Source organism: Geotrypetes seraphini, chromosome 2 (genome assembly GCF_902459505.1).
Source record: "Geotrypetes seraphini chromosome 2, aGeoSer1.1, whole genome shotgun sequence".
NCBI classification, from domain to species: domain Eukaryota; kingdom Metazoa; phylum Chordata; class Amphibia; order Gymnophiona; family Dermophiidae; genus Geotrypetes; species Geotrypetes seraphini.
In genome coordinates this window covers 472615557-472634673 of record NC_047085.1, presented here as the reverse complement: position 1 = coordinate 472634673, position 19117 = coordinate 472615557, and the positions used below count along the sequence as shown (strand labels likewise).

Genomic DNA, 19117 nt, shown 5'->3' with positions numbered 1-19117 from the left:
TCTTGTAAATGTGTCTTGTAGTCCTGAAGCCCCCACCCTATTGGTCAGTTTCATCTGCTTTCTGGAGCTGCTCATCTTCCCGCAAAAGCCAACCTTCCCACTTTCATCCTATCTGTCTTGTCTGCTCACAATCTCAAAGTCATCTTTTTTTAAGTTTTTTTTTTTTTTAAGTTTTATTAGGATTTTATATACCGCCTATCAAGGTTATCTAAGCGGTTTTACAATCAGGTACTCAAGCATTTTCCCTATCTGTCCCGGTGGGCTCACAATCTATCTAACGTACCTGGGGCCATGGAGGATTAAGTGACTTGCCCAGGATCACAAGGAGCAGCGTGGGGTTTGAACCCTCTCCCTCCTTCTCTGCCCAGATGCAACATACCGCTAAGACCTGCCACTTCTTCCTCTAAATTACCAAAACACGACCCCTTCTCTCCGAGCACACTACCAAAACCATTATCCGTGTCCTTATCAACTCATGCTTAGATTATTCAACTTGCTACTCTTAGGTCTTCCACTTAGCCATCTTTCTCCCCTTCAATCCATTCAGAATTTAGCTGCACGACTCATATTCCGTGAGAGCCACTATACTCACGTTATACCTCTCCTAAAGTCACTTCATTGGCTCCCCATCCATTTCCGATTACAATTCAAACTCCTCTTACTGACCTACAAATGCATTCACTCAGCAGCCCCTCATTAACTTTCTTCACTTGTTTCTACCTATGTTCCCCCTCTCAGTTGGTAGGTCCCTCATATCTGTGTCCTTCTCCTCCACTGCCAAATCTAGACTGCGTCCTGTCTTTCTTGCTGGGCTGTAGGCCTGGACAAACTGCTTGAATCCCTACAGTGGGTTCCGTCTCTGGTAGTATTCAAGTCCAAGTTAAAAGCCCACCTCTTCGAGGCTGCTTTCAACGCCTAACTCCTCTCACCTTGGGTTCTGCATCCCCACCCTATATGTTATGTCTGTCCAAGATAAGACTAAGCTCTTCTGAGCAGGGATAGTCTATTAAATGTCAAAATGTACTGCGCTGCGTACACTTTTCAGTGCTATAGAAGTGCTAAATAGTAGTAGTAGTAAATCTGGAACTGGTGAAATATTCTGCCAGTCATCTAAGGTAAGCTTTAATATGAAAAACAAAAACTATTTTTTGCCTGGTTACAGGCATTTAAGTGGCTACGAGCTCCACAGATGTTAGTGCTGGTTGCATACAGGTTGTGTCTTGGGTTTTATTAACTTTGAATGTTATAGTTCTTACAGAGCAGAACAGAAGCGTGTTGTCGGGGAGATTCCCCATACCCCTCCTTCTTATGTTTCCTATTATAGCAGTTCTTGGTTCCTTTGGTGCAAACTGAAGGAGCATGGGCCAGCCTACTAGGAAGGAGGTGAAGCTGAAAAGATATGAGACATCCTTCTGCAATCATCTTGCAGGTTCAGGGACATAACTCCAGCATTCAGGAGTACTAGACACATTTACAAGTAAGAATATCAAGGTAAGAACCTAATCTTTCTATCCAACTTGCCCCAAAGCCACACTGATGAATACTGACTGAATGTACATTTTGTATTTACTATGGAATGATTACATTAATTACCAGTCATCACTGAACATTACATAATAAATCATTAGGCCAACAAGCCTATTTTCAGCTATAAGTAAAAGTATATTTTAACTTTCTTTCCATGTGCATTTACTCACAATTCAGGTTGAGATGAAAAATTAATATAAATTCTGTACTTGCATTTTATGTTTTAATTAAAAATTGTTCAGCGCCCTCTAAATGTCCACCAAAAGGCTTATAATTTGGCACAGTTAACAGTGGCCAGACATATAATAATAATAATAATAATAATGTATTTTCTTGTATACTGCCCTACCTGTAGTTCTGGGCAGTTCACAGCAAGAGAAACTGAGACATTTCAGTGAAAAAATACAATACAGAAAACATTACTACTTTAAATAAAACATAAGTAAAAAACAGTTAAATTAAAATACAAATTGCTAGATAAAATAGATCATTAATATGCTGTTAAGAAAGTTAACATTTTTGCTTATCAAATAGGTAAGTTTTCAATAATTTCCTGAAATTAAGATAAGCAGGGGATTGGGTAATCAGAGGGCACATCTTATGGAGGTCATGTCCCATGAACTTGATTTTTTTTGGACCACCCTAATAGACATAAGTATCCAACAAATTGTAAGTCGTATCTTATTAGATTAACTTAACATACATATCACTAGCTTTCAAGTATTATCCTCTCTTTATTAGATCATTTATCAAATAAAGGGAAAATAATTCATACACTCATATAACAAAGATACTTACCTGTAGCAGATGGTCTCCGAGGACAGCAGAAATATATTCTCATATGTGGATTACATTTATGAACCCAGTGTGGACATTGCCAAGTATACTATCACTTTAAATCTTTGAGGCAGTGCCTACACAGCACACATGCAGGTGCTTTCCCACCATATGTCGACGTGCAGGACCATCAGTACAGTAAAAAAAAAAAAGCTAAGAAGCCAACTAGAGAGGGTGGGCAGGATGTGAGAATATATGCCTGCTGTCCTCGAAGAACACCTGCTACAGGTAAGTATCTTAGTTTTTTCCAAAGACAAGCAGATGTTATATTCTTACATACGTTATATTCTCACATTGGAACTCCCTAGTTGCCAGGATCATGACTATTGTGTTTTCCCGAAAATAAGATCTACCATGAAAATAAGCCCTAGCATGATTTTTGGGGTAGGTCCTAATATAAGCCTTACTTAGATAGGCTCCCTGAAGCCCCTCCTGAATGTCCCCGACACTCCCTTACTCCATCCCTCCTGACAATAGTGCTGCCCGATTCACCGGTGGCAGTGCTTTCTCCCCCCCCCCCCCCCATGTGCAGCAGCTTTCCTTCTCTCTCACTCATCCCCTTGCACAGCATCTTTCCCTCCCTCCCATCCCCACGCAGAACCCCGACGACCCTCCCACCGCTCTACAAATAAGCATCCACAAACAGCTTAGTTTTTAACAGTTTCTTAAAACTATAACGATCAGTACATAATCTTATATGTCCTGACAGCTTATTCCAGAGAGACACGGGTCCATGTAGCACCACTAATCAATCTAACTGCTGAATTCATTAATCCCTGTAGGGCTTTCCATTTTGCTTTAGTTAATCCTCAAAACAGAAAATTACAATAATCCAGCCTGGGAAAGGATCAAGCATTAAACTACTGTTCTCAAGTCATATGGCGTCAATAATTGTTTTAGTCTATACAGTGTACGAAGTTGTGCATAACCCTTCTGAATTATATTTATGATCTGTTTTCCCATAGTGCAGGGGTAGGCAATTCTGGTCCTCGAAAGCCGGAGCCAGGTCAGATTTTCAGGATATCCACAATGAATATGCATGAGATGGATTTGCATGCACTGCCTCCTTGTGATGCAAATCTATCTCATGCATATTTATTGTGGTTATCCTGAAAACCTAACCTGGCTCCGGCTCTCGATGACCGGAATTGCCTATCCCTGCCATAGTCAAAGCTGTATCCACTGTACCCATCTGTCACATGCATTGCTCTTCCTTTATTGAAGCATATGTGAATACTTAAATGATTGTGGCTGAGGGAGATTAATTTATCTGATATGCAAACTTCCAGAAATCTTATCCAAAATAATTTATAGAAATAAAACATGCGACCATACTTTATCATCAGCAGAATTTTTGTATGCCATTACATATTTCATTGTTTTCTTGCCTTTGCCTTCATAGTCTTAATGGATATAGGCTTTGGGGTGCTTTTATTATAAACAGCCCACAAAATACTTGCAGAAAATAAGTCAATCACATGAATATTTCACACCCACCTATCATACAGCAGATCTGACATCTGTTGGCATGTATTTTCTCGGGTCAATATTCAAAAGCACTTATCCAGACATCACCTCCTGCTATCTGGATAAATGCCACTGACTGGGATATTTGGAGGCATTACCCAGATAGTACTTCTGATTATTATCAAGTGCTCGAGAAGAGCCAGGGTAGTGATATTCAGTCTGCTATCTGGATGAGTTATCCAGATAATGGATTGAATATTGCTGCGATTCAAATACAGTAAGTTTCGGTGCTGTGTTATCCAGATAATCCTTACCAGCCACTATTTGGCTAATAGGGCTGAATATCCCAATAGTTTTTAGCTGCAGTAGCTGCTGTTTAAGACGACAACTGTTGCAGCTGAATACTGACCTGGCCATGTTTATATACTGGTCACTAACAATCATGTTCCAAAAACATATTTGTGCTGCCTTGCCAGGATTTTTAATCATTTAGTTTATTTCTAGTATCTCTTATGATAAAATCAAAGTGATCTGGGAAATTAGACACACTGTGAACATGATCATTGGGTTTGTGTGGGGGGGGAGGAGGGAAGGCCTCTGTATAAATGCCAAGAAGTGAGATGTCTTGTTAATGTTCAGTAGAACATACCAGAAAGCTTTGGAAACCTGTGATGTCATTGCTTTGACCCAAGCTCCATTAGATATCACCCATATAAGGGGGCTATACATCCTGACACTGAATCGAAAGCCAGGGACAGGCCTCAACGACGAGATGAAAGCATACAACGAGGGAGTCGTGAGGGCATGATGTCAAGAGATCAGCCAAGGGTGTATTGTTCAAAAAAGCCACCTTATTGATGGATATGCCACAATGGCACAATAGACTCAAAGTGACTTTTTTGAGCAATACACCCTTGGCTGATCTCTTGACATCCTGCCCTCACGACTCCCTCGTTGTGGCTATACATCTTGATCATCCTCCGAAAATTATATTTCTTTGGATTTTGCTCACACCTTTTTCAGCTGTAGTTCACGGTGAGTCACACTAGGTGTTTCCCTTGTCCCTATAGGGCTCACAACTGATAAAACCAAAGCTGTATATAGGACTTACAAAAATTATTAGCAGATATACTGAAACAAATGATTGTTTTTTTATTGCACATATTATACTCATACTAGGCTCATTTGGCATTCAGAACAGAAGTGGTTTTCATGAACTCTGTGAATTTACTGGCATACCTTGGGTAAAGACAACATATGCAGTGGTGATCACTGTATAATACAGATTATTATGAAACCTCAGCTTATTAAACCAGTTCGTACTACTCTAGTCTCCCTCCCTACATGGACATGATTTCTGGATGCCTTCTTTGCATTATCCCTGTGCACTAGCATGCATTACACATTAAATGGCAGAAGCAAAGGTAGAATATTGTAAGTTGAAAAAAAATGTGCAACCTACTAGTGAACACCTAATTGACAAGAACATGTATTTTGGAAAAAATAATCATTGCTTAATGTGTAAAAAAAAAAAAAAAAAAAAAAAAAGATTATACTTACTATTACATCAAATTTGGAATAAATATCTACAACTTTTCCTAAAAAAAGAAATATGCATGTTAATACAGATTTTTTACAAGGACAAAATTTACAACATAATTATCATGCTGGGTCAGACCAATAGTCCATGAAGCCCAGCCTCCTGTCTCCGACAAAGAAGAACCCCATTGTCCACCTGTCTAGTATTTGTTAATGAACCTGCTCTCTAGATACCTTATCTCAACCCTATTATAATCAGCCCTGACTTCATCCTCTGGCAACAAGCTCTGCAGCTTAACAGAATGCGTACTGAAACAATATTTCCTAAATATAAATATTTTTAATCCTAGTAATTCTTGGAAGAGTATAATATTTTGGCAAAAATGGTATGATATGTTCATGTTACTTAGACCCTTCTCTTAGTCTTGCCACAGCACTCTGAATCACTGTTCCCTCTAAGCTGAGCAAGAGTCCTCCACCTACAGTCCTGCCAGCGAGTGGTGCTGTTTTACTATCCCATGTTCAATAGTGAGAGACAAGCAAGCTCTGCAGGACTCCAGGGAAACTGTCTGCCCTAAGCAACTGAAAACAAAATATTGAAACACAGCACCCAACTGGTAGCAGTACAGTTGGAGTACTCCATCTCAGCTTAGAGGGAACGGTGCTACGGAATGGGACGATTCATCGTGGTTGTTTCATCGCAGGACGTTTCAGTGTGGCTGTGATGAATCGTCCCATTATGGGGAGGCTGGGTTTCATGGAACCTGCAGAGGGCAGCCAAAAAAACAGACGCAGAAGCTCCAGCAGCTGATCACCCCAGGGCCTGGTCTCGGATTCGACATAGCAGCTCCGGCGGCAGAGGGTGGGCACAGTGACACATCTTCTCCCTCCAGTGCCCAGGCTCCCCACCAGCCACCGCAGAAGTGAAGGATCGTGAACAGGGAGGAGAGGGAGAGAGCATAATTTGGGGGTGGAGGTATCACCCTCCCAAAATGTTGACATTTTTTGAAGGGGGGGGCTTCACCTCCCCAAACACTGAAATTGGACAATTTATCACTGCTAATTCATTATGCTGAAACAGCCACAATGAAACATCCTAGACCCACAGTGCTATGCATCTATTGTAGCTGGTGCAAGCCTGTGTCTACTTTCCTTAATAGAATACTAGTGTAACTGGGTAATATATATGCATGTACAGTATGTGGTTAGACATGAAAAGATATTTCAGCCAAAAAGCCGTTACATGTATTCTACAAGTTATGTATATAAATGTGCACCCTGCCCATGCTCCATCCAGAACTCACCCAGATATATACCTACCAACAAAATATGTGCTATTGGCCATATGTGAATATCTATAGAATAACACTTACATGTGTAAGCCAAAAGTGCAACTATGCCTTTCATTCTAAACATTTAGATGTGTTATAGGTATGTAAATGTCAGTGCCAATTTTATACAGTTATCCCCTTAGATACTGGGCTGCCTTTTATTCTGTGTACAGGAGTACCACAATACAAGTTTATCACAATTCACAAAGCTTCTATTTTCACCAAGACTAATAAATCCTTAACAGAGCTTGTGTTACGTTTTCTCAGTGAGTCATTTGTATAAGCATTTATAAATCAGCCCTTTGCACTAATTTTTCATGTGTTTGATGTTGTTTATGCAGAATGATGGTATTCAGAATTTAAATTACTTTGGTCTACTATACAAATATAAATGCACAGTTACGCAATAATGGAAGTGATATGGCGTAGGGATTATAGTCATGAGGTCTCAAGAAAGATAGTAGTCAATCCTCTTCATAAATCCAAAAACAAATAGGAAGCTGATAACGACAAGCTAGTCTGCCATAATGGTGCCACTATTAAAGGAAATGGTACTAGAGTGCTCTGAATCCAACAGCATGAATTCATCAGAGGCAAATTATGCCAAACAAATCTTTCTTTCATTGGGCAACCAAATAGTTAATTAGGAATGAACACTGAATATGGTATACCAGGATCTTATGGAAATGAGAAGGGTTATATAAATTGCACAGTATTTATTTTAAAAAAAATTTACACTTCTCCCTCCCTATTTGCGGGAGTTCCTGTGGTCTCACGAGACTACAACAGGGAGTTCCTATTGTAATCTCGTGAGACCACGGGAACTCACAGCGTGGCTCTGCACGGGGCAGGAATGTAGGAAGATCGCTCCTGCCCCGTGTCTCCGCTAGACCACCAAGTAAGATCCATGTTCCTGGAGCAGCTGCTCACCTCCTCCGCCTCCTTTAAGAGGATATGATATTAGGATGGGATTTGGCTTTGCAAAAATCATTAGATGTGGTTGCACCAGAAAGACACATCATGGTTAAACCAGAGTATAAACCTAAGCCATGGATAACTGCGCTCCTTAGACAGATGAGGCAGGAATTTCAACAGAGTGAAAGGGAATGGAAGAAAACTGGTGATTTTGATGATTGTGAGAATTACCAAATTAAACTGAAGGAATATATCTGGATATGTGTTGAAGAGAGGAATAAGTTCTTAAAAATAAGATCCATATGGCAATGCATAATACAAAGAAATTATTTCATATGGTACAATTTTTAATTAAATGTTACAATGGAACAGATGCAGAAGGCTTGGAATCTGATGATTATGTAAGATATATGAATGAGAATATGGAGAAATTATTTGGAACAGATGATGAATGCATGATGGATGAATTTTTAAATGATGTGGATGGGTGGGTGAATTCTAAAGAGGTGACTGAAGAGGTAAAATCTGTAGTATGGCAACTAACCCCAACACGATCAATATTTGAAACTTGTTCCATAAGTGCTTGTGAAGGGATTTCTATGTTAACAAAAACTGTTAATAAATCTCTTCAAACTAGAATTGCCCCCGATAGTTGTAAGATTGCAACTGTGAAACCACTACTGAAAAAACAAAATTTAGATTCAGAAAATTTAGGTAATTATAGACCAATTTCAATAATGCCAGTGGTGTCTAAAATTAATGAACAAGTGGTGTTAAGGGTATTGCAGAAAAAAAAGAATTGATTAAATATCAGCATGAGTTTAGAAATGGACGTGGGATTTGAGATATTAATGATATCAACTTTGGATCTGCTCTAGCGAGGCATAGATATGGAGAAAACATTTTGTATGATGTCATTGGATGTGTAAGCTGCCTTTGGCACAGTAGATTTGAAAATCCTGCTGTAAATAGGAGGTATAGTGTTGAAATGGTTTCAGTCTTTCTTCAGTGATCAGAAATTTGTGGTAAAGAGTGGCAATACATTATCCTCAGTGATGTTAATGAGGAGTACTACAGGGGTCCGCTTTATTGGCCTATTATTTAAGATCTATATAGCATCACTGGGGCAAGTATTAAAGAATCTTGATGTATATTATTGCATTTATGCAGATGATATACAGTTTTACTTCCCAGTCCAGACAAGGATTGAGTACGTGGTACAAAAAAGAATTGACAGATTCTATGGTAAAGATTTACGACTGGATGAATGAGAATAATACGCTTCTCAATTTGCAAAAAACTGAGGTTTAACTACTAACTTCCTGGCTTTTTGTAAAAGTTTTAAAATTTATTTTTTTCCCAGAATGGCCTTCCCAAATCTGGGCAGTTAGTAGCTTAGACATTATCTTTTCTTTATTTATTTTAAGTCATGGGTTCACAGCTATATGTTATTATTTTATGACTTGTTAGGTCTTGTATTAATTATGTATGTAATGCTGTTACTCGCAAAGATTTCAGATATGCGGGTTATAAATGTTTTAATTAAATAAATAAATAAACAAACAGTTATTACAAGTACAGGCGGTACAGCTGATAGATGTGAAACTGTCAATTCTTCCACAGATGAGATTACTGGGGAGAGAAGGTCCGTGCCAGCCAATCGCGACATGTTCTCGCGGCTCAGAGCAGGGAGGTAATTAAATGGAGCAGGTGGCAAGGTGGACGGGAGTGGACCGGAGGGGAGGAGGAATCGGTGGCGTGTCAGCTTGGGGTGGGGGGCAGGCAGTGTTCAGTGCAGCTTTAGGGGTGGGACAAAGGCTGGACGGCAGTGAGGGGGACATAGGGAAAGAGGGACAATTGCTGGGTCTAGAGAAAGAAAGAAAGAGACAGAAAGAGAAAGAGAGAAAGAGACAGAAAGAGAAAGAGAGAAAGATAGAAAGAGACAGAAAGAGAAAGAGAGAAAGATAGAAAGAGACAGAAAGGAAAGAAAAGAAGAAAGATAGAAAGAGAAAGAAAGGAAAGAAGAAAGATAGAAAGAGAAAGAAAGGAAAGAAGAAAGATAGAAAGAGAAAGAAAGAAAAGAAGAAAGATAGAAAGAGAAAGAAAGGAAAGAAAAGAAGAAAGATAGAAAGAGAAAGAAAGGAAAGAAAAGAAGAAAGATAGAAAGAGAAAGAAAGGAAAGAAGAAAGATAGAAAGAGAAAGAAAGGAAAGAAGAAAGATAGAAAGAGAAAGAAAGAAGAAAGATAGAAAGAGAAAGAAGAAAGATAGAAAGAGAAAGAAAGGAAAGAAGAAAGATAGAAAGAGAAAGAAAGGAAAGAAGATAGAAAGAGAAAGAAAGAAAGAAAAAGAGAGAAAAGGAAAGAGAAAAAGAAAGAGCGAGAGAAAGAAAGAAAAAGAAAGAGACAGAGAAAGAGGAAGAAAACAAAGGTAGGAAAAATAAGTGTCAGTTTTGATAATTTATGTCTGCTGTCTACATTTTGCACTATATTTGTCTATTTTTCTATAGTTGTTACTGAGGTGACATTGCATATTTTAGTCATCTGCCTTGACCTCTGAAAAAACCCAAATATAAATAATTAACATTTTCTCTGCGTACAGTGTGCTTTGTGTTTTTTTTAATTTTGTGGTTACCATTATGTATTAATAAAATTATATTGTGTGTATATGAAAACTGGATGCAAGAATTTGCATTACAATTAGTATTATTATTATGGGGGCGGAGTCGGGCTGAAGTTTGGATGGGGGTATTTGGTTGGTATTTGTTAGGCTTAGGAGGTACTTGGCTTGAAAAAGTTGAGAAACACTGGTCTATTGAATCAGTGAAGGAGATACATTATATGAAAACATGGTCTTCAGCTATTTCAGTGGCTGGCCCACAGTTTTGGAATGCTCTACTGGGTTCCTTGAGATTATGCAATAATGCAAAATCTTTTTTAAAAAGTTGCTGAAAACTCTCAAGTCTGCTGTCTCCCAACAATGCCCCCCCCCAATTTGTAGTTGAACAACGGGTTCTTTTTCCCTATATGCATGACTTTGCATTTTTCCACGTTAAAGCGCATTTGCCATTTGTTTGCCCAGTCTTCCAGCTTGTCCAGGTCCCTTTGCAGGTCCTCACACTCCTCCCTGGACCTAACTCTACCGCACAGTTTGGTATCATCTGCAAAGTTTATAACCTCGCACTTTGCCTCCTTTTCCAGGTCATTGATAAATATGTTGAAGAGTAACGGCCCCTGCCACAGGGATCGGTGCTGGGGCCGTTACTCTTCAACATATTTATCAATGACCTGGAAAAGGAGGCAAAGTGCGAGGTTATAAAATTTGCAGACGATACCAAACTGTGCGGTAGAGTTAGGTCCAGGGAGGAGTGTGAGGACCTGCAAAGGGACCTGGACAAGCTGGAAGACTGGGCAAACAAATGGCAAATGCGCTTTAACGTGGAAAAATGCAAAGTCATGCATATAGGGAAAAAGAACCCGTTGTTCAACTACAAATTGGGGGGGGGGGGCATTGTTGGGAGACAGCAGACTTGAGAGAGACTTGGGTGTGCTGGTGGATGCATCACTGAAGCCATCTGCACAGTGCGCAGCAGCCTCGAAAAAAGCCAACAGGATGCTGGGCATCATAAAGAGGGGCATAACAACCAGGACGCGGGAAGTCATCATGCCATTGTATCGAGCGATGGTGCGTCCACATCTGGAATACTGCGTTCAGTATTGGTCGCCACACCTCAAGAAGGACATGGCGGTACTTGAGAGAGTCCAAAGGAGAGCAACGAAACTGGTAAAAGGGCTGGAACACTGCCCATACGCCGAGAGGTTGGATAGACTGGGGCTCTTCTCTCTGGAAAAAAGGAGGCTCAGGGGAGATATGATAGAGACCTTCAAGATCATGAGGGGCATAGAGAGGGTGGATAGGGACAGATTCTTCAGACTGAAGGGGACAACAAGTACGAGGGGGCATTCGGAGAAACTGAAGGGAGATAGGTTCAAAACAAATGCAAGGAAGTTTTTTTTCACCCAAAGGATCGTGGATACTTGGAATGCGCTACCGGAGGAAGTGATCAGGCAGAGTACGGTACAGGGATTCAAACAGGGATTGGACGGATTCCTGAGGGATAAAGGGATCGTGGGATACTGAGAGAGGTGCTGGGATGTAACACAGGTATAGAAAGCTAACCAGGTAATAAGTATAGAAACCCAACAGGTCGTGCATGTGCAAGACCGGAGGGTTAGGACTACGATGGGAAGATACGACTTCAATGAGAAACCAAGGTGGCAAGGGAGCCCCTTCTGGTGATTCAGACAGGTCGTGACCTGTTTGGGCTGCCGCGGGAGCGGACTGCCGGGCAGGATGGACCTATGGTCTGACCCGGCAGAGGCACTGCTTATGTTCATTTGTTTTTAGGGCATTTTACTAGAGTGGATGTTCCTTGGAGTAGATTTTATAAATTGTAAACCTGATTTTCCTGTTTAAAGAAAGTGTGGTAGCTGATAGTTCTGTATTGTTTATGATAAATTCTGTATATTTTATTGTAATCTGTTTAGGCATTAAAGCAGAATAGAAATTTTTAAAAATAAAGTAGCAAAATGGTGATACATGCAAGAAGGGAAAGGTGCTTAAAGAGAGGATATGATCACAACAAAACAGGTAGAGATTAAAACTTCCTATACAAGTAGCAGGGCCCCAACATTTTTCTCTCTTCAAGATGAGGAAATTTCTGGAGCCCTTGCTTTTAATCTGTGCTGAATTATAAAGTGATTGTCAAAGATAATGGGAGTTCCCCATTCTTTATTTTGGAGGCACTATTAAAGGCTCTGTTAATCTGGGTCTAAGGAGATTTGCCAGCTGTTAAAGATTCCAGGGGTATGAAAAACTAGCTTCATGGCTGGCTAAGCCTTGAACTAGAGAGAGGTGGTCATAAGAACATTTGAGTAGCCTTAGTGGGTCAGACCAGTAGCCCGTTCTCACGGTGGCCAATCCAGGTCACTAGTACCTGGCCAAAACCCAAAGTGTAGCAACATTCTATGCTACTGATTCAGGGAAAGTAGTGGCTTGCCCCATGTCTTTCTCAGTAACAAACTACAGGTATGGACTTTTTCTCCAAGAAATTGTCCAAACCCTAGGCCTAACCTGTAAAAAATAAAAAGCTGTAAATAGCAGATCATAGGGGTCCAGGAGCTAGTTTTAACTATTTTGCAACTGAAGTAACCTAGCACAGGTCTGCCTGAAAATAGCTAGCTATGCGACTGAGTTTGATATTCTTGAAAGGTTTGGGAAATGTGGATGATGCTTCCTCTCAAACCAGCTAGAATCCAGCTTGTTTTGTGAGGGACCAAACCTTGATACATTGGCAATAGAAAGGAGATATTTTTTTTGCAAAACCTTTCCCCAAGATGACAGATTAGACTAGGGAAAAGTGTTATTGTTTAAGAGTATTCAGATTGCTAGGTTCTTATCCTAAGTACTATAAAAGTGTTCAAGATTATCGGGTAAGAGTGAGTGCTGAATGCCTAAGAGAAAGATTGGAAGCTCAAGAGTAGAAGTAAGGAGAAGACAAAGATTTTACCCTAAGGATTATGTGCAGCGCCAAGAAGTCATGTACTTTTATGAGGCATGCTCTAGAATGGAGTTTTGGCTGGTGTTAGAAACATGATGGCAGATAAAGACCAAATGGCTTAGTCTGCCATCCACAGCACCCACTATTCCCTCAGTATACAAACACAGAAATAAACAAAAAAAGTGTATAATATAGGTATGTATGTCTGTACTTTATGTGCTAACATTTACACCTGGCTCCTGTTTCACTGATGCATGAATCCTCACATCAGCTGCAGCAACAGGGCTACACACACTTAGATATTAAATCTAGGGCTCTCTGATTTTGTGGTTGGCTTTTGGGTGATTTTGGCAGGATGACTGCTCCTGGGTGTATTCTGTAGTCTTCAACTTATTCCATTTGTAGACATAACAGTGGATGGATGAAACACCAAATGTTTGGAAACACTTGTATAACTCTATCCAAACTGATGAATATGTTACTTTTGAATGGTCCACAGTAGTATGAAAAAAAAAAAAAAAAAACCAACCTTGTCAAATCTGGTTTCCATAAAGCTTAGTTTTGTCCACTTGGTATGTCTTCTTCATGTGTCACATTTCAGCTTGATTAGACAATATTTAGAGGTCACTCCAGCATGCACTGTTTGCATGTTGCGTATGTAGGTGGTTATTAGTTTATATTGTGTTGTTTAGTTTGTGATCTGCACCCAAAAAATGGCTCCTTGAGGAGTCAGTCTGTCAGATGTCAACTGCTAGACTGCCACATGGACCGGATGTTCTTCGACTGGTCAATTTTCATCACTATGATGAAGGAAACCTTTACCAGAAAGCTGTAAGTAGCATGTGAGTTGGTGATGGCAGTACGGAACTGAGCCAGTATACCAACACAACGCATAGACTCTTGCGTTAGGAAATTGAAGAAACTATACGAATAAAACTGTTGCAAACAAGGCACTCGCAGGCATTTCCAGACCAGTGTTCCCGCTAAGCTGCGCTGGCGTGCGCTGGCGCACAAAATACTACATCGCAGCGCACAAGTTTCTCGTCACAGCGCACGGCGTACGGCAGATGGCAGGGCGGCGAGAGGAGAATCGGGCGAGTTGGCTCATAACTTGCTGGCGCCCGATATTTTTGGCTCACAGCGAAAAAAGTTTGCTCACAACACCCGCCCGCTTAGAGGGAGCACTGTTCCAGACATCTATGGTTTGTGTCTGAGCTCCTAGCAGAATCGCACCAGAAACAAAGCTACGAATGGCGCATAACTTACAGCGTCCACCATTGCCAGACATTTCACAACATCTCTTGCGTACAGATGAAATGGAACCTGTGACCTTTGAAAGTTTTGTAACACAGAGAACAGAGTCATTTTTTGATCTCTTGATTGAAGGAGGATCAACAAAAGCAAAAATATTCCTGAAAATCATCCCTCGGAGTGGACTGATAATCCAGTTTTCTAGGAACTTTGGAATCGGGCATCCAAACTGACTGCTGTTAATGATACAGCAGAACAAGAGATAATCCGAATTGAAAAATACGACGATACTTTGACAAAAGATGAAGAACAGAAACAATTATGTTCTTTGGCTAGTAGCCAGCCACTGAAAAAAGTTTCCTTCTGCATCAAAGGTGACTCTTATGTAATAGGCTGTTGATTATTTGTTGAGTGCTTAGCAGTAGTTAATGTTACTGATTTGATATTTGTACACTTGATGAAAGTTTGAAAATGAATAAAGATTTTAATAAAAAGTTTTTAATAAAAACAAACAAACAGCGAGGTGGGGCGACCCCTAAACTCTATCTTAAATAAAATTTTGTGTGTTTATCATCTATATAATAAAACCGTAAGCGGCGCATGCGCAGTCTTATCAGCGTGCTTCCGTAATCCGTATGTCCGTGGCCGCCAAGACTGCAGCATGCCCCGCTCTTTCTACGGCCCCACGCGGCACTTCACTACATTTTCGCCAGAGCGGTTTGCCAAGATAGGGGAAGCTGAACAGCTCACTCCCGCCTCTGCTCGACTTCCTGTTCACAACCCCCCCCCCCCCCCCCCCAAACAACCGCATAGGAAAAACTCACTCCCTGCTCTCCTGCCACGGCGTTTGCTTCCTCTACTCGGCACGGCGCTTTACCCGGCAGACATTGAATAAAAGGTTGCCTCCCCCTGCCGCTCTGAATACCTGACCGCCTAACTTTAAACCCGCGGCTGCAGCTGCTTTGAAGACCTGGCCTGGCCGCCTAACTTTAAAACCACGAACTAAACAGGTATGTAGTTCTTCCTTTCACCTGAACTCGCCTGCTCCCAGTGGGCCAAGAGAGAGGGGGGAGTGGCTGCCGTGGTGATCTGGCCGACTCCCTGGTGACAGGAGCCGCGGCGGCACCTTTAAAGTGAAAAAATAACTGTGGCAAGGGAGCCGGCCAACTGGCAGTTCAAGTTGGAGCTTCAGTCTGGCCTGCTCCCTGCCGTATTGTATTTTTTAGTTGAAAGAAGCGGCGGTGGCTCCTCTCACGATCCCCGCCTGGGTCAGACTTCCGACGCAGGTGGGGATCATGAGAGGAGCCACCGCCGCGTCTTTCAAATAAAAAAATACAATATGGCAAGGCGGGCAGGGAGCAGGCCAGACCAAAGCTCCAACTTGAACTGCCAGTTGGCCGGCTCCCTTGCCACAGTTATTTTTTCACTTTAAAGGTGCCGCCGCGGCTCCTGTCACCAGGGAGTCGGCCAGATCACCACGGCAGCCACTCCCCCCTCTCTCTTGGCCCACTGGGAGCAGGCGAGTGAAGCCCGGTACTTCCGGGTAGCTAAGGGGCGGAGCGCGGCGCGTGCTCAGGGTCCGGGTGGAGAAGCCGGTGCTACAGCCGCTTGCACACATTAGCACTGGCTAACGCAACCCGGGTAAGGGAGGTCAAGTTTGGGAGGATCGCTCAGACTTGGGACTGGCGTTCACCTTCGCCCAGAGGTTTGTCGGCGGTGGGAGGGTCAGGAGCAGGCCAGATCGAGCAGAGCAACGGCACTAAAAGAAGGGGGAGGGGCCAAACGGAGCAGACCAGATCGTGGTAAGAGAAGGGAAAGGGGGGTGGGGGAAAATGCTGCTACTGCTATACAGGGACTTGGAGGGGAAGGGAAATACCGCTGCTGCTTCTGCACAAGAAAGGGGGGGATAGGAGGGAAATGCTGTTGCTGCTGCATAGGTAAGTGGGATGGAAATGCTGCTGCACAGGAAAATGGGGGAAAATGACAGACAGACAGCGGGAGGGAGGGAGACAGAAAGAAAGAAAGACACAGGGGCAGGGAGAGGAACAGAAAGACAGACAGAGAAAGGGGGCCATGGAGAGAGAAAGAGAGTCAGCGGAAGGGAGACAGACAGACATGTATTCTAGCACCCGTTAATGTAACGGGCTTAATGACTAGTTTTTATATAAAGGAATAAAATTAGCCTTGTGGACAAATGAAAAATGTGTTAATTTTTTGTACCACCCCAATGATACTATTTCAGAAACCTGTAATTTTTTTTTTTTATCATGCTATGAAGACTTCCCACCAATTTTTATCTTAAAGATAAAATTCAAAAGCTTTTGGTATTTATAAAGAGAATATATCTTAACTCAGACATGTTGATTTATATAGTACAGTAGTTTATTTGCCACTCAATTATTTAAGCACTTGATTTTGATTAGCCAGTTAACTGTGATAAAGAAAAGAGGAATTCACCTACTATTTCACATACTGATTCTGAATTAGTCTTATTGTTCCTATTTTTTTACAAGGCTGTGTATTTCAAGAAACATGGAATTGTTTAATACCCCTTTTTATTGCATAAGTAAAGATTAGTTTTAATTTTAAAAAGGTATCATGGTAAACATTCTCATTATACCTGGTGATCTCAAGTTTTCTCAGTTTTGCAGAAAGGCTTCCAACTTTTTTTTAATGTAAAGTGAATGCAAGCAGTGTTCATTGCCTTGTTAAATAAAAGTGTAAATTAACCTGATTCTCATGACTGAATGTTTTTGTTAGTCTTGGTACAAACCTGACTCATCCACAACAGGCAATGCAGACACTCTTCTTTCCACAAATATATTCAAGGCTTTAATAATGGGAGTGTGCGGATGTATGAAGGCAATATTGTGGTATGTTCCAATCCCAAGTTCCTCTAGATTCATCTTCATGAAGGCAGGCTTTGGCATTTCTGAAACCTAGAATACAGACCAAAAAATGTCTATATAAATGTCTCCAAAGTATACAGTTAGAAATACTACTATACTGCATAATAGACAAACTTACACAAGTGTGAAATCAACTAAACTACTGTCAGAAAATTAACCATGAGAGCATTCCATAATTACAAAATGAAAACCCATCTTGAGCACCAGACAGTGCCAGCTTCTAATACAAATAAAAATAAAATAGCACAAATAATCCTAGATTTACTTAGAGACCATCCAATAGTTATTTAGATAGTAAGGGGGGGGGGTCTTTCACATTCTCATGTGTACACCCTTAGGGATTCTCCTCCACCTAATGTAAACATAACAGTATTAACCACTGTCCTGGGGGAAGGGGGCAATGACTTTCTCCATGCATAGTGTAGTGTAGGATTTTATTGTAAGCCACTGAAGTCCTTTTCTTCAAACACAGGTAGCTTATGGCGAGTAGGAGTTAGATGTTGAAACCAGCCTAAAAAAAGTGGGCTTTTAGCTTGGGTTTGAATACTGCTAGAGACAGAGCTTGATGTATTGACTCAGGCAGTCTGAGCATACAGCGCTGTAAGATAGAAGGGACGGAGTCTGGAGTTGGTGATGGAAGAGAAGGCTACGGAGGAGAAGGGTACGAATAAGAGGGACTTACCTGATGAATGGAGGTCAACGGGGTTGGGGTGGGGTGGGTGGATGGGGGGTGGAGCATAGGGGGAGATAAATGAGGAGAAATATTGGGAGTGGGGGCTGCAGAATGAATGCACTTCTGAGAGGAGTCTGAACTGTATATGGAAATGGATGGAGAGCCAATGAAGTGACTTTAGGAGAGGGGTAATGCGAATATGGCGGCTTTCACAGAATATAAGTCGTGCAGCAGAATTTTGAACAGATTGAAGGGGAAAAATGGTTGAGAGAAGACCTGAGAGAAGCAAGTTGTAGTAGTCCAAGTGAGAGGTGATAAGAGTGTGGATAAGAGTTTTGGTAGTGTGCTTGGAAAGGAGAGGTTGAATTTTGATAATATTATAGAGGAAGAAGTGACAGGCTTTAGCGATTTGTTGATCTGAGAAGAGGAGACAGAGTCAAAAATTACTCCAAGGTTGCGAACTAACAGGACAGGAAGGAGTAATATCCACAGAAATAAGAGAAGCGGGGAAGGGGGGAGGTGGGTTTAGGCAGAAAGATAAGCAGCTCGATCTTATCCATATTCAGTTTTAGATGGCGGCAACACATCCAGTCAACAATGTTGGACAGGCAGGCTGAGTCTTGGACCTGGATTCCTGTAGAGATATCTGGAGTGGAGAGGTAGATCTGGGAGTCATCAGCATAGAAGAGATACTGAAAACCATAGGAGATCAGTGCACTGAAGGAGTGGGTATATATGGAGAAAAGGAGAGGTCTCAGCCTGATTGAAGTGGGTCAAGAATAGCTTGAGATGAAAGAAGTCCAGGCAATGGCAGTGAATAGTTGCAGTAGACAGGGATAGGTTGAGGATGTGACAGATAGGAGGGATGACAGTGGGAAAGTTAGCGCCAAGTAGGTGGGTGGGAATTGGATCAGAGAAGTAAGTAATGGGTTTGGAGGAGGTGAGATGGTATGCAGTTTCCTCTTCAGTGATTTCAGAAAAGGAGGAAAAGGTGGCAGGGGTTGAGGGAACAGATGGAAGGAGAGATTGGGAGGAGATGACCTGGTTGAGAACTCAAGGTGAATTTTCTGAACCTTTGTTGTAGAAGAACTCTGTCATTGTCTGGGGGAA

At 41.5% G+C, this 19117-nt stretch overlaps 1 protein-coding gene across 10 annotated transcripts in view; it reads right to left on the bottom strand.

Annotated features, from left to right (window-relative positions):
* The window catches only part of PRKAG2 (protein kinase AMP-activated non-catalytic subunit gamma 2), a 642927-nt gene that overhangs the window by 28638 nt on the left and 595172 nt on the right, over nucleotides 1-19117 (bottom strand). For all 10 annotated transcript variants that reach the window (XM_033931676.1, XM_033931673.1, XM_033931675.1 and 7 more), the window contains 2 exons: nucleotides 17199-17364; nucleotides 5392-5429 (listed from right to left, as the gene is read on the bottom strand). In XM_033931676.1, the coding sequence (XP_033787567.1) occupies nucleotides 5392-5429; nucleotides 17199-17364 (204 nt within the window). The remainder of the gene's footprint in view (nucleotides 1-5391; nucleotides 5430-17198; nucleotides 17365-19117) is intronic.